The 24,885-nt window shown below is 39.8% G+C and overlaps 2 protein-coding genes across 34 annotated transcripts in view; one reads left to right on the top strand and one right to left on the bottom strand.

Moving 5' to 3' along the window:
- Positions 1-15,740, top strand: part of picalma (phosphatidylinositol binding clathrin assembly protein a) — a 38,138-nt gene extending 22,398 nt beyond the window's left edge. For 2 of the 33 annotated variants that reach the window (XM_058411711.1, XM_058411712.1), the window contains 14 exons: positions 156-292; positions 1,053-1,150; positions 2,207-2,356; positions 3,972-4,055; positions 4,438-4,524; positions 4,989-5,096; positions 5,822-5,950; positions 6,576-6,606; positions 6,744-6,843; positions 7,027-7,050; positions 8,289-8,348; positions 11,618-11,722; positions 12,293-12,397; positions 14,337-15,740. In XM_058411711.1, the coding sequence (XP_058267694.1) occupies positions 156-292; positions 1,053-1,150; positions 2,207-2,356; positions 3,972-4,055; positions 4,438-4,524; positions 4,989-5,096; positions 5,822-5,950; positions 6,576-6,606; positions 6,744-6,843; positions 7,027-7,050; positions 8,289-8,348; positions 11,618-11,722; positions 12,293-12,385 (1,206 nt within the window). In that variant the 3' untranslated portion in view covers positions 12,386-12,397; positions 14,337-15,740. The remainder of the gene's footprint in view (positions 1-155; positions 293-1,052; positions 1,151-2,206; positions 2,357-3,971; positions 4,056-4,437; positions 4,525-4,988; positions 5,097-5,821; positions 5,951-6,575; positions 6,607-6,743; positions 6,844-7,026; positions 7,051-8,288; positions 8,349-11,617; positions 11,723-12,292; positions 12,398-14,336) is intronic. The other 31 variants (XM_058411717.1, XM_058411746.1, XM_058411725.1 and 28 more) reach the window with 24 other exon arrangements.
- Positions 15,741-15,746: 6 nt separating this feature from the next.
- Positions 15,747-21,822, bottom strand: ccdc83 (coiled-coil domain containing 83). The gene is made up of 10 exons (XM_058411748.1): positions 21,609-21,822; positions 21,441-21,525; positions 21,151-21,319; positions 20,675-20,845; positions 19,511-19,602; positions 19,359-19,430; positions 19,049-19,170; positions 18,330-18,391; positions 17,384-17,514; positions 15,747-16,252 (listed from the first exon to the last, which is right to left on the bottom strand). Exons 1-10 carry the CDS (start codon positions 21,719-21,721, stop codon positions 16,079-16,081), a joined length of 1,191 nt encoding a protein of 396 aa, XP_058267731.1. The 5' UTR covers positions 21,722-21,822; the 3' UTR covers positions 15,747-16,078.
- Positions 21,823-24,885: the final 3,063 nt, after the last annotated feature.

Genomic DNA, 24,885 nt, shown 5'->3' with positions numbered 1-24,885 from the left:
AAATGTACACAGTGTTTGTTTATTTAGGCTCAGGATTAGTTCTTCATGCTGAGAGTGGCACTTCATGTTGGGAAATTTTAGAAAGACTTTTGGCGTCATAATACACGTTTGCTTTTGGATGGGTACCAAAATCCTCACGTGTATTCTCCCTGCAGGAGCAGCGCCTAAAAGAACTCTCCAAAAGGCCTTCCACATCCTCAACAACAGCTGCCTCTCCGGTATCCACAGCATCTGGCAGCATCAGCACTGCTCCAGCAATCGACCTGTTCTCTACACCCAGCTCCACCAACAGGTGAGTGAAATCAGGGGTTCCATTCCTCCACAGCTCTGCTCAGAAAATATACTTGCTGCTCAACCTAAATGAGTATAAGTTAAATGAACCCTCTCATTTAAGCTTCGTACCGATGAAAGGATTTTAGCTTGTTAGCTTAATTTAGATTTGAAAGTATTGGATGGCTAGCTCACTAAAATACATGAATGGTGAAGCAAGGCTCATGTGATGTACAAATGTTCTTCGGCATGTCTCCAGTGAGCCATTCAGTAGGAGAAAGTTTAGGCCCGGGCCTTATTTTTTTAAGATGTGTGTTTGCACAAATATAGTGTGTCTGTCTTAACTATAAAGGATGGTGGATTTGTCTAACACTTGTGTAGCATCCCACCATCTGATCTTCCATTATGTTTCCATTTCCACTTAATTCTGCCCACAGCTCATTAAGCAACATTCACTGAACTTGATAATGAAGGCATTAGGGCAGTAATTATACTATTAAGATGGTTGTGTTGAGAGGCTAAATAAAACTACAGAGCACAGTAAAGGCTCACTCGCATTCTTTTAAGTTTGAAAACCAAACTGTTGCATGACGATCCTCCTACAAGAGGACGCTCTCCCTGCATGCTTCTAGCAATAAGGAATTGTGGATGTGACTGTACCGCCTTCTTTGGTCTGAAGCCTGAGCATCTTGAATCAACTTGCAGTGTTTAGATTTGCATGTGTGTGTGTAAGAGGGATACTTGACCTTCCCAGTTATTAATTTTGTTTTTCTTTACTCCAGTGCTTCAAAGGTGCCAAATGATCTGCTGGATCTCCAGCCAGCATTCCAGCCATCTCTGTCTCTCCCCACTGCTCTGCCTGTCGCTAACACATGGGGAGGTGAGTGCTGGCCATATGAGCATCTCTCACACCAAATACATTTCATTATCACCTGCTCATGGATTAGACACATCCAAGCAAAATATTGTTACATGCAAAAAGATTATGCTAATTTTTTGCACATGTACGTATAGGCATATTACAGTCAAATAATATACTGGCATTGCTGAAGTTAATGTCAGAACGTCAGGCATAATGTTGGCTTAGATGTTTGCAAAAATACTGGATATGGAAAAGATTCCATGCAGCAGGTCATGTTTAATTCTTCCTGTATGCAAAAAGAAGTGTTTTTAACTATGACTTTTGATGCAACTGCCAATCTAATAGGTGTCCTGTCATAGGTCAGGCGCTGCACATTCACTAATTTGCTAAAAAAAAAAAAAAAATGTTTCAGGAAATTGCTATTTTGAGGCTGTGTGTAGCAAAGAACACTTCACAGACTCCAAATAAAAAGATCCAATATAGTAAATGTCCAAAAATAATTAATCTGTACATCATATTACACGTTCTCAAGATGTACCAGAAAATGCATTCAGTTCAGCTGAAACTGATTTTGAGAATGAGAAGATATGCATATATGCAATCCTATGGCTCCAAAAGCTCTCTAACACACAAAACAATGGAATTTACTATACCACAGCACACATACAGTTTCTTTAATTCTATTTAGCCGGGATTAAAAAAATTACTACAGGAGGATTTTATTTTCAGGAGTGGGTGGGAGTTTTCGAGTAAACTGTAAAATTAGCTTAATCTAGTCTGACTAACAAAATACACTTATAGCTGTCTTCACCATATGCCAGCATCTTCTTACTGTCTACCTCGCTGTTTTTGTTTGTTTAAATTAAAGAAAAAAAATGCATGCACGTGAACGAGAGCAATTCATTCAATACACAGTGTATGCTACTGAATCTATTGGTCAACATGGGAAATCTTAGACTAGAAATAATTTTTGGACCAGCTCCTCATTTCTTCTGCACCTCAGTCGGCTTTCTCATGGTGTCTCTAACATTTTCTTTTCGATGTCTTGTTTTATGTTTTCCGACGGCTGTGCAGATCCTTTCACTTCTTCAGAGAGTGTCGATGACTCCATTCCAAACTTAAATCCTTTCCTATCCAAATCTATCGAGGCTGTTCCTCCACCTCCTCTGTCTTCAGATGCTGTTAGTTTTCCTTCTAGGACTCCCAGTCATGAAATGTTTAGTGGTAAACGGATTTTCTTTTGCCCTTCTCAGCATCCCTTTTGTTTACTTTTTGTCTGCTGCGCTTTGTGTTTTTGTTTGCATTGCCTTTTTAATGTATGTTTCATTACCCTATCATTCTCAACCATTCACAGTCAAGAACCAAATAGATTCAGTTGTGGGGTGGGGGGTGTCTGGTATTGTTTTTCAAGTTGAACAGTAAGTGTTTTCTAAACAGTAACAGACTTTTCCTGTAAAATGTGTACACTTGTTTGCAGCTGTAATGTTCTGTGCTATGTTTTGCTTATTATCCTGATTCGCATTTGCCAGTCTGCCCTATTTGCATCTAACTGGGGCTGGAACAGGCTGCTGTTTATTTATGTTCCACTGCTGTTGGTTTTCTGGACACCTGTTACTGCAACTGAGGCTAACCTCTATATTTAAGTGGAAAAATCTAATTTTCCAAAGAAATCACTCCAAGTCTAACCTTAAACAAGTAGTCCACCATGAAAATAATTAAATATACACCGATCAGGCATAACGTTGTGTATTGTGACACCTTTCTATCAGAACCAGCATTAACTTCTTCAGCAATTTGAGCAACAGTAGCTCGTCTGTTAGATCAGATCACACAGGCCAGCCTTCACTCCCCACGTGCATCAATGAGCCTTGGCCGCCCATGACCCTGTCTCCGGTTCACCACTGTTCCTTCCTCGGACCACTTTTGATAGATACTGACCACTGCAGACGGGGAACACCCCACAAGAGCTGCAGTTTTGGATATGCTCTGATCCAGTGGTCTAGCCATCACAATTTGGCCCTTCATCAAACTCGCTCAAATCCTTACGCTTGTCCATTTTTCCTGCTTCTAACACATCAACTTTGAGGACAAAATGTTCACTTGCTGCCTAATATATCCCACCCACTAACAGGTGCCATGATGAGGAGATAATCAGTGTTATTGACTTCACCTCTCAGTGCTCATAATGTTATGCCTGATCTGTGTATTAATATGGTAGAAATATTTCAGCAATCTCAGACCTGGGATCATGCTCACTTTTCCATGTTCTAGCTCCTAAGAACAGAGTAAGACCATTTTTAAGCAGTGTTCACCATCATATTAGATAAGAACTTAAACTTAAATAAGTAATGTAGACAATAGTATAGACAACAAAAATTCCAAAATTGCCGTGCAGCTGTATAATACAGTTGTGCTAAGTTAGAGGGTGTGGCTGGCAACCTACTCCTACTTAGTGGTGTACGACACATCAAATACAATGGCTTTGATGGAAGATTTGACCAATTAAAGCCAATACTGCTTTTCATAGCAAGACATTTATCATTAAGCACATGATTTTATACATATCATGTTCTTCCTCTCAGTCACAGTTTGCCTTCAATGTTTATTAATTGGTTAGTTTAAATGATGCTTAAAGGAACATTTTCAGCAGTTTTTATCCTTATTCTGTAGCATATCGACAGTTAGCTCTTTCTAATTATTTAACACTTTAATGTTATAAGCTATAATATTAATAGTATTTGCTTAAGTCATTTGCTCCCATTTTGCTTAGGCTCCATAACCCTTATTTTTAATTTACAAAGTTTTACAGAATGAAAATCTGTATGTTTTGGTTCTCCAGATCATTACAATCCCTTTCTTGATTCAAGCTCTTCTGTTGCCTCCACTCTTGAGCCCTGTGCTCGGATAGAGGGCTTTCTTTCAGGTACAGATGCATGTGTGATTGTTTTCTGGGCTCAGAAAACATGACTCCACACCCCAGAGCCCTGTGTGCTATTTTTTTGAAGGCTTTGAGCTTCCTGTAGCAACCCTCTCCTTCTTGGATTAATTTGGTGCCTTGGCTTGCTGTTTGTTGTAAAATAGCTGTTTTTCTTGCTTCAGTAACTAAGGCTTTTTCAATTCTTTTGGTTTTCTTCTTTACAAGTTGGTTTTCTGAATACAGATTTTGAATCAGACTGCCTTTTTACTAAAACAAGATATCTGTATCTCAGGAAGCCAGGTCTTTTTTTTTTTTTTTCCTTTTTTTGGTCTGTATTTCTTTACTAATATTGCACCTCTGGCTTTTCTTCCCTGCACTCCACTTGCAGTGGCAGACTCGTTTTGTTCATCTGCCCCCTACTCTAACACATCACTGTTCCACTCCGAACCTTCCGCTGTAGCTGGACTATTTGGAGGTAGGTGGTGATTCCTGCCTCCCTTTCTTCAAATCTCTTCTTTTAACTGTTGTTGTTGTTGTTGTTGTTGTTGTTGTTGTTTGTTTTTCCCTTGTGTGGTGTTTGGTGTTTTTTTTTTTCTTCTTTCAGATCTGGTCTTTATCATCTGTCCTCTTTTAAATGCAGTTAAAGATAAAGTGGAGTACAATGGCCATGGGCCTAGGTGCCAGGGCTAAATAAGTTCTCGTATAAGTGCTGTAAGGGTGTGGTCAAAGTCCCAGGATTTACTAGAATAAAGTGTTATCTAAAATGCCCCCAGTCCCACCTGTGTTTCTCAGGAAGTGAGAAGAATAAAAGTGAACTGATCCATTCATGATAACTGAACATGACATGCAATGCACACAATGGTGGCTCATGATTTAATGGCAGATTTGCCTTCTGGCTTTAGCATCCAAACAGGTCACCTTCTCATTTGTTCTCTTCAGGGTTTTCAGCGTCTCCCATCCCTCAGCCAGCCAGCTCTTCTGGCCTTAACGTCGACTTTGACTCAGTGTTCGGCAATAAATCCACTGCTAACAGCACAGACTCTGCTGGTGAGAATGTTTCTTTCTCTTTCACGACACTCGTCTTTCTCTTCCCTTGTGCCTATTGTGATGGTTGCTAGGAGAGCGAGCCAGACTTGCTTCTCCACAAACAGCTGAAAAATGAGGGCAGGGAATTGCAGTGCTGTACCTGATGTCCCGTACACATCTCTGAATAAGTTAAAAATGGGGATATTCAGCATGAATGTTTATACTTTTTGCATTTGATTTTGAGTGCCTGCCTAGACAAAGCATGAGTAAGTGAGGCACTGTGTGCACTTTTCTGCATCCAGACAGTATGGCAATAAAGTACACTTTGCACTGCTTTTTTTACAGACATGCAGAACATGCAGCAGCACAGCACTCAATTTCTAGATACAACACCTTAGTATATCTGAGGATTTGATTTAAAGTCAGTTTGTGGTATACTCAATCCATGCTGATTTAATCAAGTGTCTTGGAATATTATGCTAATACTATCCCCTTTTCTGTCTCTTGTTGTGCTGTGTGGGTAAACTCTGGGCCTTGGCTTTGCATGGCATGCATGACTTCGGTGAGTGGACGCTTGATTGTTAAGGAAGGAAGAAATTGCACTTTTCCAGTTTATTTACTTTTTTTTTTGTATGGTTTCACTCCATCTAAAATTAATGTGGTTTGTCTTTTATCATCTTCTCTCTTCTGTTTCCTGCTTTTGGTCTTTTTCTTCTCACTTCCTTTATCTTTGCATTCTTGCAAAGATGATGTTTTAGGTGGTATCCTGAAACCCACAGTAGCTTCTCCAAGCCAGGGCATGCCACCCAGTGTCCAACAGCCTGGCAAACTGGTGTCTGATGACCTGGACTCCTCTCTGGCCAATCTTGTGGGCAGTATGTGTCTGCTGTTTGTGTATATCTGTAAAAGAATCACATATTCTGCATGGTACAGTATAAAACCAAAGGTATATGGACACCCAGCCATCACAGCCATATACAGATTTTCCCCAAACTTTTGCCTTGAAGTTGGACACACACGGGAGGATGATGTAGAATTCCCATCACTGGAACTGATGGACTCAAGCATGTTTCATCATGACAATGCCCTTGTGAGGTCCATAAGATATACTTTGTCAAGGAATGTGTGTAAAGGCCTGAATGGAGATATTACTCCACTGAACACCATTGGGATGAACTGGCTCACTGACTGTGCACAAGGCCTTCTAAATTGACCTCATTGTTGGACCCCACTAATTCTCTCATGGCTAAATGAACCTGAAAGCTCAGAGTGACATTCCAAAATGTAATGGAAAATCTTTTACTTCCCAGAAGAGTGGAGGTTATTATAACAACAAGCGGGAGACCAACTCCATGTCAATTCGCATAGTTTTGGAATGGACTTATAATGGGGGTGATGGTCAGGTGTCCATATACCTTTGACCATGCAACTAATATTGTACTAAATATTGTGATTTGGTTCAAAGGCATTGCATTTATTTGCATATTCTTTTCTCTGCAGATCTCGGTATAGGAAATGGCACAACAAAAAAGTAAGTCCAGATATAAAGTGCATACACCACATTGAAGTCTCTGCTAACATGAGATCTATGGTCATTTTTTTATTCTTAATTTATTTGTTTATTTATTTACTGGTTTATTTTTTATTTTTTATTTTTTTTTTATTAAGTGAGATCCACTGGAGTCAGCCTGGTGAGAAGAAGCTAACAGGTGGAAACAACTGGCAACCAAAGACTGCTCCAACCACAACATGGAACCCTGCCAGTCTGGTGAGAAGTTTTTTCAGTCTTTTACACAATAAGGCACATCACTGAGCAAAAAGATACCCTCATTAAACAATCGTCTAGTATGAGTAAAATATTCATACGGTTTGAGCTACAGTGTCATTTGTATCTTTGTGTCCTCTAACTGTCTGTTGCGTTGTGAAATTTTTCGTCTGGGGGGATAAACAGAATGGCATGCATTTCCCACAATACGTAAGTCCAATGATTGAACTGTTTTGAGACGCATGAGTATATTATTAACCTCACAGCTTCTACTGTGGTCACAGTACTGCGTGTGTGTGGATGTGAGTGTGTGTGCATGTCTGAGTGTACTTTTTAAGAGTGGGTGTTTGCATACCAATGCACACACAGTGACCAGAGTCACACTGAAGCCTCTGTACTCATTGTGACTAGCTGAACTAACCGAGAGCTTCTACAGCATGACTGTCGCCATTATTATCTTCTACTATTTCCCTTCTTCCCATTTTACTTTGCTGTGATCAATCAATTCAATTGGTGTGATTCCAATGAAATATATTAATAATGTGTATGGTTGAATAGATACAAATATATACAAATTCTTTAGCCTTGTTATGGATTGAGCATTAGGAACTAGCGCGCAACCTTACCAGGTACATAAGACCTGTGGATTTTTTGTGGATCCTCACTGCTGTGCTGTATATTATCCTGTACAGCATTCTGAATTGAATTGTTTCATTTCATGTATATTGTTTTATGGTTTCTTCATAAAGGATAAGTGAAAGAGTTTAGCTATTAAACCCTAAATGGTGATTTAGCAGCCATTTGTAATGTGTTCTTTTTTTATATTATTTTCCATTTGAACTCCATCCTCTGAGTAAAATGAATAGCCTGATAACGATTAGCTGAGAAGGCCCTTTCACACGTCTGAATGGTCCATAAATGAAAACAAAAGTGTTTCTGTCATCAGCTCAGCCTCTTTGAGAATCTCACGGCTTTCTCACAAAGAACTCCTCTTTGAATCAAGCTCTGCACCTGCTACTAGCAACACTACCATTGAGGACACATTTGCTCAAACACACACACACACACAGTCTCCCACATATACATGTACTCCTTTCTCTCTGTCTCTCTGGTTATGCTGCCATTCAGATGTACTGGACAACATTTGCAATGAATTTAAGAGCTGTTAAATGTCTACCAGGGGTTTAAAGAAAGATCTGCAGTCTGTTTATCCATCTGCACAAAGATTTTATTATGAACTGAAGTGTGTGTGTGTGTGTGTGTGCGCGCAGGCACGCCTGCACGTGTGTGGAAAGGTGGGAGGTGAAAGACTTGTTGTGATCTTGGCATGCTCCTTTGAGTGGAATTTCTGATGCTGGAGGTGTTGAGCTGAATGGCACTCTGTCAGCTTTCTGAGTAGGGCATTCTGTACTGCCACCATTTCTAATTCTTGACTGTGTCCCTCCCAGGCTCCGTCCGTCATGGCTTTCCCTGCCACGACACCCACAGGCATGATGGGATACACAATGGTGAGTAGCAACGGGCATATTGGACATGAACAGAATTATTCAAATGATTTTGATTATTTAATTTTTAGTACTGCTCGACCTTGTTTAGACATGGTTTACTACTATCGATGGTGTATTGGTTACAAAGCTCAGAGTTCTGCAAGTGTCATTATGTTCCTTTAGGATAGTGTTTAACCTTGTGGACACCTGGCCATGCTGCTGCCTAATGTAATGGTGGTTTTGGCAAAAGGATCTCTTATGAATGAGAATCCTTTCAAATAACACTTCCTAGAGCCTGTAAATAACCTTGTACTCACTCTCCTTTAATGACTGCTGGTATTATGCAATAGGGCAGCAATCTAGTACAATGTGAAATAAGTAGCAAAACATAAATGATTAATTAATTAAAAGCATTGTCGGATAATTGCATTGCTCTTCTGCCTGCATATTGATTAGCTGCTGTTCCACCCTCAGTCCCAGTTATGGCAGTGCGGAGGTGTGAAAGGTGCAGAAAATGCTCAGAAACTGAAGCACCTCTCCATACTGACACTCCATCTACTGTTTTAGCTTTTGTTCTTGGATTCATTAAACATTAAAAGGTTCACAATTTTCTTGCATCTCACTTGTTTGCACTGGTTTCCAGAATGAATTGAGTACATGCGAGTATGTGGGTGTTAGTGGGAGTCCAATTTGAAGTCAAGAGCCTTGCATTTAGCAAGGTGACATGATGCCATTCTTGTATAATTGTACAGTGTTTCTGAGTAAAGATTAAAGATTGAAAAGTTTAAAGCTGAGTTTTCCAGCATGAGCCACATGTCACAGCTAATGTTTAACAGAGAATAACATTGGCAGCATGCTGATTTGTGGCTCTGCTTCTTCACTTATGTAACCTCAGCTGTGTGATTCATTTACCCATTTTACACATGCGTACACACACATGCTAATTGTTTAAGGGTCATTTATGTTTCTAGTCTCTCCAGTTCAGTGTTTCTGTTCTTCGTGGAACTGCACAGAAACTTTATTCCCCCAGTGGTCAAAGTGAAGAACCTAAATCTAACATTTATTTTCTGAGAGTGTAGAATGGTATAAAAAGAAGGATGCTTACACAGTAAAACCCATTGTGACTGTAAAGTATGGTGGTCAAATCGGTGATGCTGTACCTTATTGCAATCATAAATTATCTTTCCGGCTACCTCTGCCAAAAAAGCTTGAACTGGGTCATGGTTGGTTCTTCCAGCAGGACAGTAATACAAAACATATGTCCAATTACAAACAAACAAAAAAAAAAAAACAATGATCCACTGACCACCGAAACAAGTTTTTGACATGGCTTGCTTAGTTCCCCTAAACCCCACGGAAAGCACATGCAATGAGCTAAAGAGATGATTTACAAGAAGGGACCTGGGGCAATAAAGGATCTGGTGAGAGTCTTTGTTACGGATTGCTCTCACATAATTTGCTCTATATTCTCCATTCTTATTAATTGTTACAGGATATACTGTAGGATAATGCTGTTATGTTGGCTAATGGAGGCTAAACAAGGGCATTACATGTAGAGGTGCCAATAATATGGACACATTTTCTGAGAATTAATTAAGTTCAATTAATGTGTTGATGTGTTCTGCAGTGTTAGATCAAGCTTATTAACCACAATATGGTTACTCTTTGCCTTAAATCTTTACCAAGTGTGTCAGTAATTATGGTGCTGACCATATATCTGGTAAAATGGGCAATGCGTGAAGGTACAGGGCAAAAAAAATTCTTCTCCAACTGATTTTCATTCACTGAATTTGTTCAAAATGATCATAAGACTTGATGTTGACGTAATGGACTATTAAAATTGAGAGTTCTGTAATTTCCTTTTACTTCCCCCACCAGTCTAAGCTGTTTTGAGTGTCACAAAACTAGTAACTGGAGGAAGATAAAAGCAGAACTGAACATTCAACTCGGCTACAACTCTGAAACATACACTTATATTGCCAAAAGTTCTGGGATGTCTGCCTTTACATGCACATGAACTTTAATGACATCACATTCTTAATCTGTAGGGTTTAATATGGAGTTGGCCCGCCCTTTGCATCTATAACAGCTTCAACTCTTCTGGGAAGGCTTTCCACAAGGTTTATGAGTGTGTTTATGGGAACTTTTGACCATTCCTCTAGAAACGTTTGTAAGGTTTGTAACATTTGTGAGATCAGGTACTGATGTTGGACAAGAAGGTACTGGAACTAAGGGACCAAACCCAACCCTTTAAAACAACCCACACCATAATGCCTTTTCACTCGGCACAATGCAGTCAGGCAAGTACTGTTCTGCTGGCAACTGCCAAACCCAGACTCGTCCATCGGATTGCCAGACAGAGAAGCGTGATTGGTCACTCAAGAGAACACGTCTCCACTGCTCTAGAGCCCAGTGACAGCGTGCTTTACACCACTGCATCCGAAGCTTTGCATTGCACTTGGTGATGTAAGGCTCGGATGCAGCTGCTTGGCCATGAAAACCCATCCCATGAAGCTCTCTGCATACTGTTCTTGAGCTAATCTGAAGGCCATATGAAGTTTGGAGGTCTGTAGCTATCAATTCTGCAGAAAGTTGCCAACTTCTGAGGCAACTGTGCACCTCAGCATGCGCTGACCTCACTCTTTGGTTTTACATGGTCTACTACTTTGTGGCTGTGTTGGTGTTCCCAATTACTTCCACTTTGTTATAATACCACTAACAACTGACCATGGAATATTTAGTAGTGACCAAAGGACTTATTGCACGGGTGGCAGCCTATCATGGTACCCCGCTTGAATTCACTGAGCTCCTGAGAGTGACCCTTTCTTTTACAAATGTTTGTAGAAGCAGTCTGCATGCCTAGATGCTTGATTTTATACACCTGTGGCCATGGAAGTGTTTGGAACACTTGAATTCAATAATTTGGAGGGGTGTGCCAAAATATTTTGGCAATATAGTGTATGTGCCCAAAACAATGTAGAGTATGCGAGTGTGGCGGATGTTGAGTGCAGAAAGCCATTTTTATTTTTGACCCAAGGTATGGTTTGAGCCAGGGGAGGGGTGTCATGTAATTATAAGTGTAAGAGTTTTCTTTATGACTACTTTCACTTTGTAATTCAACAAGGAGGACCAATAACAGAACCCAAACACTTGAATAATAATGAGCATCTGTACACAGTGTTATTATATCAAACGTTACAAATGTGCATTTTTAATCAAACTAGTGACAAGTGTGAGAAAAATGTATATTTGATGTATATTTGTTTTTTTTTTCTTGTTTGTTGGTCTAGCCAGCACAGATGGGCCCAGTGGCCATGATGACGCAACCTACAATGATGTACACACAGCCTGTGATGAGGCCGGCTAACCCTTTCGGCCAAATGTCAGGAGCACAGGTAGGAACATACGACTTCTTTCTGGACTTCGACAGCCAAGTTTTTGTCCATTGCACCATGACACAAATGTTATGGCAAACTCCCCAAATGATTCCCAGAGCAGACAATAGAAATCCAGCTATTCACTATATTTCTTCAGGCTTCGTTAGTAAACACACTATGCTTTTTCCTGGACCTCCTTGAAGGGATGCTGCTGTCTGATTAATGGAATTCTTTTCCTTGAGCAAAAGCAGCACTGGAACATATGAAGCTCTGTTCAGAAAGCACTTGAAATAGTCTCATGCATCTCCATGTTCCATTACAGAGCTCTTCTGAACAAGGCTAGCATGGATGCATTGAGATATGGCTACAGATATGCATTCCATTCCAGTCTGTAAATACAAATGCTTATCCTGCTGCTATCACACCAACTTCTCATCTCTGTAGTATGCTAGCATGCATACTTAAAGAAGCAGACCTTTCTCTGGTCTTAAATCTTTCATTTTCTAGCCACTCAGGCTCTGTGGTTTTTCCTCCTCTGTGTGTCTGTGTGTGTGGCCTCCTTTACACTTTCTCGTTTTTCTGAACTAGCCCTCGGCTGCCTCTAGTCCTTCAAGTCAGAGTCCACTCAGACCTCCAGGACAGGACCCTTTTGCACAGCTTTCTCTCAAGGAATTCCTTTAGAGACACTTTTAGGTACAGCATGCTTGGGCCATGTTTGTATGTGCTGCATGTTAATAGCACTGGGTCTGCTTCTAAAAACTTCATCTTAATGTCTACACCATGTTTACATGTTAAAAATAATTTCTGAATTTCTCAGACATTTTGATTTTCTGTTACTGCTAATTCAGTGTGTTGTGCTCAGTTTCACCACATGTGATCCATTACGTGAGTCATTGCCTAAATTGATGCACTTTGTTTTTTTCTTTTCAGTTCACCTCATGACTGTTTTTGGTGGTCAATAAGATTACATACCAATCTTATTGACAGTATTTATTTTTACATTATTACACCATCATTATGACTAAGATACAGATCAAAATTCTTGCATACACTTCACAAATTGTCGGTGTGTTCTATACAATACCATGTGCAAGTATTCACCCCAATGAACTTTTCCCCCCATTTTGTAGTGTTCCAAGCTGGAATGGAAATGGATTGGGTTTTTTTTTTGTTGTTGTTGTTTTTTGGATTTATTTTTTGGGGTTGTTTATGTTTTACACTATATGTCTGAAAATTGAAAGTGCTTGTTTTTAACTCGCTTTCCAAAACCACTTTGTCTGGGTCAGGGTCATATTGTGAATCCACAATATACCCTACATGGGATGCTAGTGCATTGCATGCATACTGTACATTCCCGCGGTCACCCATTCACACCTAGGGACAGTTCATCTTCTCCAGACGACCAGTTGTGCCTTGTTTTTGGCAGCTGGTGGGAACCAGATAGTATAGACAGCAATAGATATCTCAAACCAGCTAACAGAATCAAGCCTGGGACCCTGGAGTGTGTCGTTTGTCTTGATCTGTTTTGCACATCTGCCTCCTGATGTACTTGCCCTCTCTTGACACACTGCTCAAGCTCTGTAAGACTAGATGGAAGCCATTGATGAACAGAAATTTTCAAGTTATTCGGGTTCCAGGTTTTATGTGCGTGCACACACAAACACTCATTCCAGTCTCATTTACACTATATTGCCGAAAGTTTTGGGATACCCCTCCAAATCATTGAAATCAGTTGTTTTTCACGGGGTTGTGCTTGGCCCCTTAATTCTAGTGAAAGGAACTCTTAATGCTTCAGCATACCAAGACATTTTGGACAATTCCATGCTCCCAACTTTGCAGGAACAGTTTGGGGATGACCCCTTCCTGTTCCAGCATGACTGCACCCCAGTGCACAAAGCAAGGTCCATAAAGACATGGATGAGCGAGTTTGGTGTGGAGAAACCTGACCGGCCTGCACAGAGTCCTGACCGCAACCTGATAGAACACCTTTGGGATGAATTAGAGCGGAGACTGTGAGCCAGGTTTTCTCGTCCAGCATCAGTGTCTGACCTCACAAATGTGCTTCTAGAGGAATGGTCAAAAATTCCCATTAAACACACTCTTAAACCTTGTGGAAAGCCTTCCCAGAAGAGTTGAAGCTGTTATAGCTGCAAAGAGTGGGCCAACTCCATATTACATTCATGTGCATGTAAAGGCGGACGTCCCAAAACGTTTTGGCAATATAGTGTCTTGCATACTGGAACAGATTTTCATCTATAATTTACCCAGCTATATTTTCCAGTCCCCGTTAATGAAAAGTAGCATCCTCACAATGTGATACCATGGACATGCTTCCGTGTTTGGATGGTGTTCTCAGGCTGATGAACTGTGTTGGGTTTCTGCCAAGCACAGTGTTGTGTGCCAAAGCCAAAAAGTTTGATTGTAGTCTCTTGCCTTTTTGTCACTTTTGTGTAGATTCATGATATATATAATCAAAGTTAAGTCCATTAATTTCCAGGATTTAACACTACAACTTGTGTGAAACTTCAAAAGGGTGGATACTTACACAAGGCACTGTGAATGTGGAGCGCCACTCGGATTTGGGCAGCCATGAGCTGTATGTGTGTAGTAACTTGGGTTTGTCCTGTTCCAGATGCAGTTCATGTGAAGCGGCAGCAAGTGTTGACTACCTGAGGACGAATCGCGCAGTCTCCAATCTCAAACCTTTAATCTGTCTCCAGTTCACTGTTTGACTCTGCGCTAAGAGCGTGGCCCCAGTACTGACCCGGACAGGATGCGGGGTGGGTGGGAGGGGGTTTTTTTGGGGTGAAAGGGGTGGTGTATGATAAGAGACATTAGGCAGTCTAGCAGGTATATTGTAATTTGTCTAACAGGAATGGCTGCTGGTGTTTTCCCCTGGACCAGACTGTTTCTGACTGGTAAGCATCTGTAAAGCCACACGGGTAATTTCAAGGTGGAGAAGAAGGGTGGAATGATGCAACACATTTCTAACTCTAATAAGAGACCAGGATGAGGCTGGCTTTTTTTTTTTTTTTCCCCCCCCAATCAGTCATAATGATTTCCTTAATTTAACCATCATCTTTTAGAAATGGTGACTTCAGTTTATGATTTTTTTTTTTTAAATTCTTTTTTCTCCATGTTATTACATTTGCAGTAAACATTCCTTATGTGTTGTTTGTATTTATTTATGATTTACCCACTGAAGACATGAGAAAAATGATGACCTTATCAATCTCTTCCTTAATGGGAGGTGTGTTGGAATGAAAATGCTTTCACGTGTCTGATTGCAGAATGAGATTTTGAGTGTGTGTGTTAAAAGAAACAAAAACTAAAGAAAAATCAAACCACCTGTAAGCTGAATCACTAAGCACTAAGTATTCTTTGAACCCCGTTCCTTCTCTAGTGCAATTATTTGTAGTACAAAAACTCACCCCCTGCATTTTGTAAGGGAAATGGGAGGAGAGTACACAATTTATTAATTCACATGGGTAATTCTGTGCCTATTTGTTTTTCCCGAGGGAACATTTTATCAGACTGGTATCACTACATTTGTGGTTCTGCAGCATTGCATAGGGGAGGAGCTGTTTTGCTTTATGCTTGGCATGTCATTAGTTTACATTGACAGTTGTACAGCTGCCTTTCCAACTTGAATGTGCGAAGTAGCCTTCATGCTTGGGCCATCTTTCTTCCACTGGCATTAGGGGGGGCCTTCACTGAAGTAGGAGCACAGGGAAATGGGTATATGTCACAGGTTGCCATCATCAGGGTGGGGTTGTTGGTGTTTGTAAATTAGCAGTAGGAGCAGTAGAATATGGGAAAGAGAAGCACTGTTGATCGGTGCTGTGTGTAAATAAACCCAGACCCTGTCTAAAAGGGGAGCGTTAGAAAGATGGTCCCAATATGAAGTGATTCTTTCCATTTAATTTAGCATACTTGCTGCATTGTCCCTGCAGATTCTATTTTTGTTTATAACTATATAAAATGTATGTGAGCAGAACTTGGTTGATTTTCAAATAAAAGAGCAGCTTCCACAAGAGCCGTGACTTTTATTTACAACAGCCTTACTTAGGAATATATGTGTTATTTATTTACACTTATAATTGTATACAGGACAAGTCATAAACCCTTTTGCTAGTCCACCAGGCAAGTCAGAGCTCTACTGTGCTCAGCAGGCCTGCTATTTGGTTTTCTGCATCCCTAACTGACTAGGCAAAAAATGGCAAGTGTAATAAGGTATATGGTAATATCTATGCTTTTATAAAATAAAAGCATTTAATTCTAATAATAAGCTCTCCCAGTCATACAAATGAAAGGTTTTTGCAGTCTATTGTTGCCAAAAATAAAAAGTTGAGTTTTGAATGCAACCGTGGTTTTTTACTGGAACTGTTTGCGAATCATCTTTGTTGCGAGAGTCTCATCTTGTGCCTGGAACAGGCCTAGGTGTGTTGTGTCCAAATCCTCAGAGTCAGATGGCAAAGGATAAAGGGGCATGGCCTGGCCAACTACACACAGCATCCTCTGCTCCAAAGGATCCAGGTGCAGTGGTTCCTACACACACACACACACACACACACACACAAATAACACAAGCGCTCACTTTCTGGTCACAGGAACAAGGCGAGTCAGTGTGTCTGAGCAATGCCAGACCCATCTATATTCCTGCCAGGCAATAGGAAAAATCAGAGTTTCCACACTTCACCTACACATCACACACTGGACTGAAATGAAGATATGAAGCGTATTAGCACACTTGTGATTCTGTACTAATTTCATAAAAGACCAAAAAAAAAAAAAAAGAATATACACTGATCAGGCATTACATTATGACCACCTGTCCTTTTGCTGCCAAAACAGCCCTGACCCATCAGGCACTGTGTATTCTGACACCTTTCTATCAGAACCAGCATTAACTTCCTTCAGCAATCTGAGCAACAGTAGCTCGTCTGTTGGATCGGATCACACGGGCCAGCCTTCACTCCCCACGTGCATCAATGAGCCTTGACCCTGTCTCCGGTTCATCACTGTTCCTTCCTTGGACCACTTTTGATAGATGCTGACCACTGCAGACCGGGAACACCCCACAAGAGCTGCAGTTTCGGAGATGCTCTGATCCAGTGGGTCTAGCCATCACAATTTGGCCCTTCGTCAAACTCGCTCAAATCCTTACACTTGTCTATTTTTCCTGCTTCTAACACCAACTTTGAGGACAAAATGTTCACTTGCTGCCTAATATATCCCACCCACTAACAGGTGCCATGATGAAAGATAATCACTGCTCATAATGTTATGCCTGATCGGTGTATACATAGTGTTCTGGTAGTCATTAAGCTGCTGAGATCATGTCGTCAGTACTTATAGGGTCTATAAATCGGATTATCTAATGAAATGGTACATCTAAGCAAAGAAAATCTTTTCATCATCTGTTTGATCATCAATCTTGGACCTTTACTATAGGTTTCATAAAAATAATTGTCCTCTTTGTATGTGGAGTAACTATAGAGAGTGTCTCTTAAATATGGAGAACTGCAAAATTGCAGCAACTTTCTGAAAAGTTTCTGCCATTCCTACAAAGCAAAGGGTTAAAATTGTACCTAACCAGAAAAACGTAAGAGAGCCTGTTTCTTATGCCAAAATATTCCTGTTCCAAGTGTCTTATATTTAGAAAGACAAAAAACTCACCCTGGGGTTGCTCTGGCTGCTACACTGTAGTGTCTTGGGGTGGTGAGTTGAGGAGGAGGGCTTGCAGCTGTGATCCATTTCATCTTTCTCCAACTCCCCAGACTGCTGGTGCTGTTCTTTCCCAATTTCCGCTGTGTTGTTAGGGAGAGAAAAGGGGGGTTAACACTGATTGAAGGAGGAGATGTTGGTGGGAGATACCACAATGATTCTTATCCATCCTAGGAAGTGTCCAGCTACAACATGCCTAATAAGGTCAGCGTTCACTGACGCTGTTTCACTGATAATGTCTTTTATCTTAAGTGGAAGTGAGTTAAAGGTTGTCATTCAGACCTTATCTTGAGAGCTTGTCTGAGGGCTGATTAGCTAACTACATTCATCTGTAAATGAATTCAGTTCCATTAAACAGCTGCTGGTAAACACATTCCTGGTGCAGATGTGTTGATCATCTTGATTTTATTTCACATGCATTCTAAGGTCCAGTAATCCAGCAAGTCAATATATTTAAGCAAACCAGTATGGAATTGTTTTTAGTTTATTTTATAACCTTCCCTTAGCTGTATACCTCTATTGATCACTTAAGAAGTTTTGAATGGTTTAATACACTAGGTTAATAAAACAAAATATTGCAAAGCAAACTTTACTTATTAAATGAAAAGATTATTTTTCTGTAGTAATACTTTTGCTGGTAATTTTTTCCAGGCTGCCACACTTTTTAGACTAATAAAGGCACGTTTGTTCTGAGAACTATATTCTTTTCAATGAGAATAAGAATGTTTGTTAGTTACTTTTATTTCTTCTACTATGGACTTTTCTACTCTGCCCTGGTCAAAAAGACTTTTACCTTGAAGTCTCAGACTTTGCTCAGGTACTGTTCTCTTAGCGCCCTCTTGCGGTCAATAAAGTGTGACACTAGGAAAAGCTGTTTAAGTTTATATAGAAGGATCACCTGCTTTTCCAGGAAGGCTGAGTTTATGTTCCAGGTCTGGACCCTGCGTCAGGAATGCGTTGCTGTAACAAAATTTGGATGGATTAGAATTCAGCACACCAAACTCTCTCATCCACGTCTTTATGGACCTTGCTTTGTGGACAGTCATGTTGGAACAGGAAGGGGGTCATCCCCAAACTGTTCCCACAAAGTTGGGAGCATGAAATTGTCCAAAATGTCTTGGTATGAAGCTGAAGCATTAAGAGTTCCTTTCACTGGAACTAAGGGGCCAAGTCCAACACCTGAATTCAATGATTTGGAGGGGTGTCCCAAAACTTTTGCCAATATAGTGCATCAGTGGCCTAGATTAGTGTTTTTCAAACCAGCCTCCAGGTACCCCACCTTTTTTCTTTTTTTTTTTTAATTACAGTGGGGGAAGTTAAAATCCACCATTATCAATTTAACTAGATTGATTGTGTTCTTATAGTTATTAACTTGTTGGACTAGTCACTCGAATTATAAGAGACAAATAAAGAAATAGGTCTAATGCTGACGTGTTCTATCGATTGATAGTTTAGGAATAAAAATCTCTATGAAGAGAGAGATAATATTGTACATGTTTACATGATGTCACTAAAATATGCCTGTCCTGTGGGAGTCAGTGAAACTAAATGTAATGGATTCCTGGCCTAAAAATGATTTCAAACGGCTTAAACAACCATGATGACGGCCAAGAGCACCTTGAGATTTGGACGTTGTGAAGGCGACATTCAAGCAGTTCTTTCACGAGCTCCAAGTTCTCTTCCTCTAAATTCTTCACATCTGCCTCCAGTACTGAAATTTCCTCCTGATAGACAGCAATCTGGCATAGGACATCATTTTACACACACACACGCACATGGACATATACACATATGAAGGTTTAAAATATGTCTTTGTTCTATAGAAAATAAAAGGATATAAAATGAGCAGAAGGTTTGTCCCATCTATCAGTTGTGTATTCAGACTGTGTTGTACTATCACTGCATGAACACAATGACATGTATTTACCTCTCTCTTAAGCCATTCGTTCCTTCTTTTAATCTCCGGACATTTGTGCCGGTCAACCTGTTTTAATGATTTCTAAAATGGAACAGAGTGTGAGTTCTGTGGCAATATGCACTGTAATTTAACATGCACAAGGTTACGGTTGATGTTTATACCTTGCTTGCAACCTGCATCTCTTCTTCTAACAGCTTGGACATATTCTCGTCAATCTCAGAAATCTCTGCTTTATGAGAGCGCTCAATATGTTCTGTGATAAACAGACTTTTGTTGAATTAGACAACAGACCGCTACACACGTGGACAAAATTGTTGGTACCGTTCCACCCACAATGGTCAGTGAAATAACTTGAAACTGACCAAAGTAATAAGAAATAGAAATTTACTGAGAATTGACTCGTGGAAATCAGACACTGCTTTAAAAACTAATGAAACTGGCCTGGACAAAAATGATATTACGCTTAACTTAATATTTTGTTGCACAACCTTTTAAGGCAATCCAAAAGCTCCAGTTTTGTCTCATCTGTCCAAAGGACATTTTCACAGAAGCTTTGTGGCTTGTCAATATGCATTTTAATGTACCTTGACCTTGGAGTTCACCTTTAATCTCTTTCGGAAGTTGTTCTAGGCTCTTTGATCACCATTCCTATTATCTGTCTCTTCAATTTGTCATTAATCATCCAGGGAGGTTGGCTACAGTCTTGTGGATCTTCTGAATAATATGTGTAACCGTAGTCACAGGAACATTTAAGCTGCATGTAGGTAGCCTTTACCTTTAAGATACCTGGTCTATAATTTTCTTTCTAATCTCCTGAGACAAGTCTCATCTGTGGTCCGTGTTCAGTGTGGTGCACTGATGATACCAAACAGCACAGTGACTACCTTTAAATAGGCAGACTGACTACAAGTGAAGACACTTGTGATGCAAATTACAGGACACACTTTCGTCTAACATGTCCCTATGCTCAAATTATTTTCAATCTTTTCTAGGGGTACCATCATTTTTGTCCTGGCCCGTTTCATTAGTTTGTTGTTTGTTTTGAATGCTTCTGTTGAACCACAATTCAAAAGCAACGTCTGATTTTCATTAGTCAACTTTCAGTAAATTTTTATTCCTTAATACTTTTATCACTTTCAAGTTACTTCAGTGACCATTGTGGGTTTTTCTTTCTGTAATGGAACAACAGTGTTGCTCACGTGTGTGTGTGTGTGTATGTGTGTATACACAGAACTGTTGTGTTATGTGATGTGCACAATACAATATGTGGTGTGTCATGTTAGTAGTTATGAAAAAGATTATTTCCTATAATGAATATAGCTCACCTGACATTGCCTGAAATTTCTTCTCATTAGCCACGAGTTCTGACTCGAGGTTTTGGATCCGCTGTTGAAGCTCAGCACTGTCCACGCTCTCATATAGCTGCCGCTGCTGCTCCAGGTACACCTGCCTCTCCATGACCTGCTCTTGTACACTCACCAGCTTCCTGTTCAACTCTTATAAACACATACTCATGATGAAAAACAAAAAACTGAATAAACTGTTCACAGACATTTATACATGCATCCATATTATACCCAAGCTATTTAAGATGTAAAATGACAGTAAACAAAATGTAAATAAGCTTGTTATGCAAGGTTTCTTATATGTAAATTTACACACACTCAGGAACATGAGTAGGATACAAATTATTATTATTATTATTATTGTTATTATTTTTTTATTGTCATGACTATTACATTTCTTGTGGAAATACTCTTGCAAATGATTTACAAATAAATGAGCCCCAGGGTGTGAATACCTGCCAGCTCTTCATCCTGGATGCGTTTGAGCTCTAGATTGTGCTGGATGGCTTGTTCAACTTGTTCTTCATTGACCAGCTGTTTCTCCTCGAGCTGCTTCTCCTGCTCCTTCGTTTGGTCGTACAGCACCCTGAACGTTTGCTGCTGCTCCTCTCGCAACTGATCTCGCTGGAACCATACCATCATTACTACATATAACTCATTAAATCACTCTGACTTGAATGGGGCTAGGTAACACGGGTATAGAATATACACAAGAGCCGTTTTAAATGTTCGACTGGAGTCTTACCAGTTTAACAAGTTCTTGGTTCTTGGCTTCCAGTTTCGTTATTAGTTGTTCTACCTCCTCGATCTCTTTCCTTTTAACTTCATTTCTAAGTAAAGATGCCCAAGATCAGGTTACTAGTTTTAAAATGAATGGATATTAGTCATGATTATTTTTTGAAGTATAACTTACTGAAATTCCAAGAAAGAGTGTACTCCTGTAGCTTGCTTTTTTCTGGTCTTCTTCGACATTGTGATCCGGCTAATTTTAAAGTCGGTTGTGTCAAAGGATATATATATACGCATACATATATAAAATCTCTGTTGGATATAAATGTGAAATTGCCTCAAACAGCTACCTGGCTGATCTGCACGCTGATGTTAAATCGTTGTCTGTGATACCTGGAGGCGTCTTGCTTATTTTGTTGTCATGGAAACCACTGTAAATCATCCCACGTGCCAGTCTCCGGGGAGGGGGGGGAGACGCTGTTTCCTGGCAACAAGAAAGTATAACTAGTTTAAATGTGTATCTATTGTAAGAAAATGTGACATCTCTCGTGACATTATATAGCGCAGGACCAGGGGCGATTCTAGGATTTTTCTTTAAGGGGGGCTCAGCTCCCAATGAGCGTATAAAGCAATAAATAAAATAAAATAAAATAAAATAAAATAAAATAAAATAAAATAATAAAGTTTGACTAACATGGTAGGATGGGGCGGACTTAACCAACAAGCGAGGTAAGCAGCCACTTAGAGCCTTGGGGAATTAGGGGGCCCCGACCAATACCAAGAGCCTATATAAATCATATAGTACATATTGACTGCTATCGTATATTGTATGGTCTGTCTATAACCATTAAGACTTTAACGTTATTATTACATCTTTTCAAATGCGCCCCTTCCCCCATGATTCATGAAAAGTGGAACGTTCCAATCGTACTGCACATGCGGGAGATTCCCATACCTGGAATCGCTTAGGGCCCCCAAATCACTAAGTCCGCCCCTGGCTATGATGGTAAACTTATTGCAGCATTCCACTGTATTGCATAGACGTGTATAACATTTAAGTACTGAACAAGCCAAATACGAGTCTTCCTGATCACACACACTTGTCTTCTCCTCGCCAAATGTAACTGAAGTGGAGCTTCGGTGTCACGGAAACACGACAGTGATGAACGAGGACATAAAACGGAAGCATGCGGTTTAATGCAGATTTGTCATGTGCCATCTTTGTGTGCTTAATGTGTGGGTCATTCACACAGAACGTGTTTTATTCCTAATTCCTTTTCCATTATTTTTTTAATGAATGCGATATACGAATGTTTGACCGCTGCGCGCGCATCTTTTGCGGCCCCTCGCGCGTCTCAGGTTCAAATCATTTCAACTTTTCCAAGCAGCGCAGCTCATCAATGTCACTCACAGAACATTGGACCAATCAGAAGGCCCCAGAGGCGGGGCAAGCGTTGTAAGCTTCGTTTGCAGTAGCAGGTTGTCATGGCAACTTCATGGCGCATCCTGAGACCTTGGCGTTCTGTACTGCGCTTTTTTAAAACCATTCATAAACACAGAGTCTTGTATTTGTAAACACAAACATACCTTCATACCTTGCTTTATTCTGTGTGAATGCTTTATTCTGTGTGATTGTTTTATTGTGTGTGAATGCTTTATTCTGTGTGAATGCTTTATTCTGTGTGAATGCTTTATCTGCAGGCTTACAGTGTCTGGTGTTTAATGTGTAAAGAGCGCTGTTACTCCTCATTCACAATGTAGCTGATTAACAGCGCTAACAGCTGTAGTGCAAGACCCTTAAGTACTGTCCAATTAAAACAGTTTGATCAAAATAATCAAACAGTGTTTGTTTTTAATCAGTATTTGTTACCAATTAAAAATAATGCAATGCAAAATTTCTGGAAGACTCAATGGATCATGACTTGGTAGTCTAGTAGTTCTGCCTCTTTGAGAAACACAAACAGTTTGTGGTTTAAGTTTTAAAAAGGTCAAAAGTTTTCTGCTTAAAAGCTGAAAAAAACATTGTGGTAGTGTTTTACGTTCATATTTCAAACACCCAATGTGTAAATTTAATTTGAGATATAAATAAAAAGGTATTTAAAAATGTGGTTTATCCGATTAATCGATTAATTGAAAAAATAATCATAGTTACAGCCCTAGTATTGAAGCTCTGCCTTGTACAATATACAATTTGAGTTCATTAATATCTGAATCGTTAGTTTAATTCGATTCACTAAAATTTAAATTATTCCCATTTTACAAATGTAAAATAGATAGTCTTCTGATCAGGTGATAGAAAAATATCAACTAGAATCAAGTGGAAGGTGTACAAGACAGTGGTGAGACCGGCCATGCTGTATTGTTTAGAGACAGTGTCACTGAGGCAGAGACAGGAGTCAGAGCTGGAGGTAGCAGAGCTGAAGATGTTGAGGTTCTCTTTGGGAGTGACACGGTTGGACAGAATTAGGAATGAGTACATCAGAGGGACGGCTCATGTTGGACGTTTGGGGGGACAAAGTTAGGGAGGCCAGATTAAGATGGTTTGGACATGTTCAGAGGAGGGAGAGTGAGTATACTGGTAGGAGAATGTTGGACATGGAGCTGCCAGGCAGGAGGCAAAAAGGAAGGCCAAAGAGGAGGTATATGGATGGAATAAATGAGGATATCAAGCTAGTGGGTGCAAGTGTTGACAATGCAGAAGATAGGGATAGGTGGAGAGAGATGATTCACTGTGGCGACCCCTGAAGGGAAAAGCCGAAACAAGAAGAAGGAGTCTTTTGATCAGGTGAAATTTATAGATACCTAAAGAGTCCTTCGAATGTTTTTTCTGTTCGTTTTTCCCATAACAAAAATGTTTTCTCTGTAAATCACAGGACACGTTCTGTGACATACAATTTCAAATCACACTTAGAAACAATGAGTTTACAGTCCAAGCCTACGTTAAATCCAAAAATATCGTAAAATGAAATAAAAACACTGGGTCTGTAATGTTTTTTTTTTTTTTAATTGCTCAGCTTGGCAATGCACAGTCTTCAAAAGTGTCCAGTGATCAGTTTCATACAGTTAAGTTGAAACAAAACTGCAGGTGACTTTCATGACTGCTATTTATTATTATTATTATTATTATTATTATTAGTAGTAGTAGTAGTAGTAGTAGTAGTAGTAGTAGTAGTATTATAAAAATGTTGTCCCAAGGTCATTAAAAATATCTCATAACAAATAATTTATGGAAAGTTTGGAAAATCAACATTGATACCCCCTTTTTCACAAAATTCTGCTGAAAAAGTCCAAAAAAAAGGAAAGATGTATAATTGTTTCTGTGCCTAATTACAAAAGGCAAAATTGCACATTTAAATAAATATTTAACCTGTCCAAATCTTCTGCATGTATGTTGTTTTTTAAAGAGTGTCTTTCACTTTATTAGTTAACAACATATTTATTAAATAGATTTCCACATTTCC

This window comes from Hemibagrus wyckioides, linkage group LG16 (genome assembly GCF_019097595.1).
Source record: "Hemibagrus wyckioides isolate EC202008001 linkage group LG16, SWU_Hwy_1.0, whole genome shotgun sequence".
NCBI classification, from domain to species: domain Eukaryota; kingdom Metazoa; phylum Chordata; class Actinopteri; order Siluriformes; family Bagridae; genus Hemibagrus; species Hemibagrus wyckioides.
This window is presented reverse-complemented; position numbering and strand designations above follow the sequence as displayed.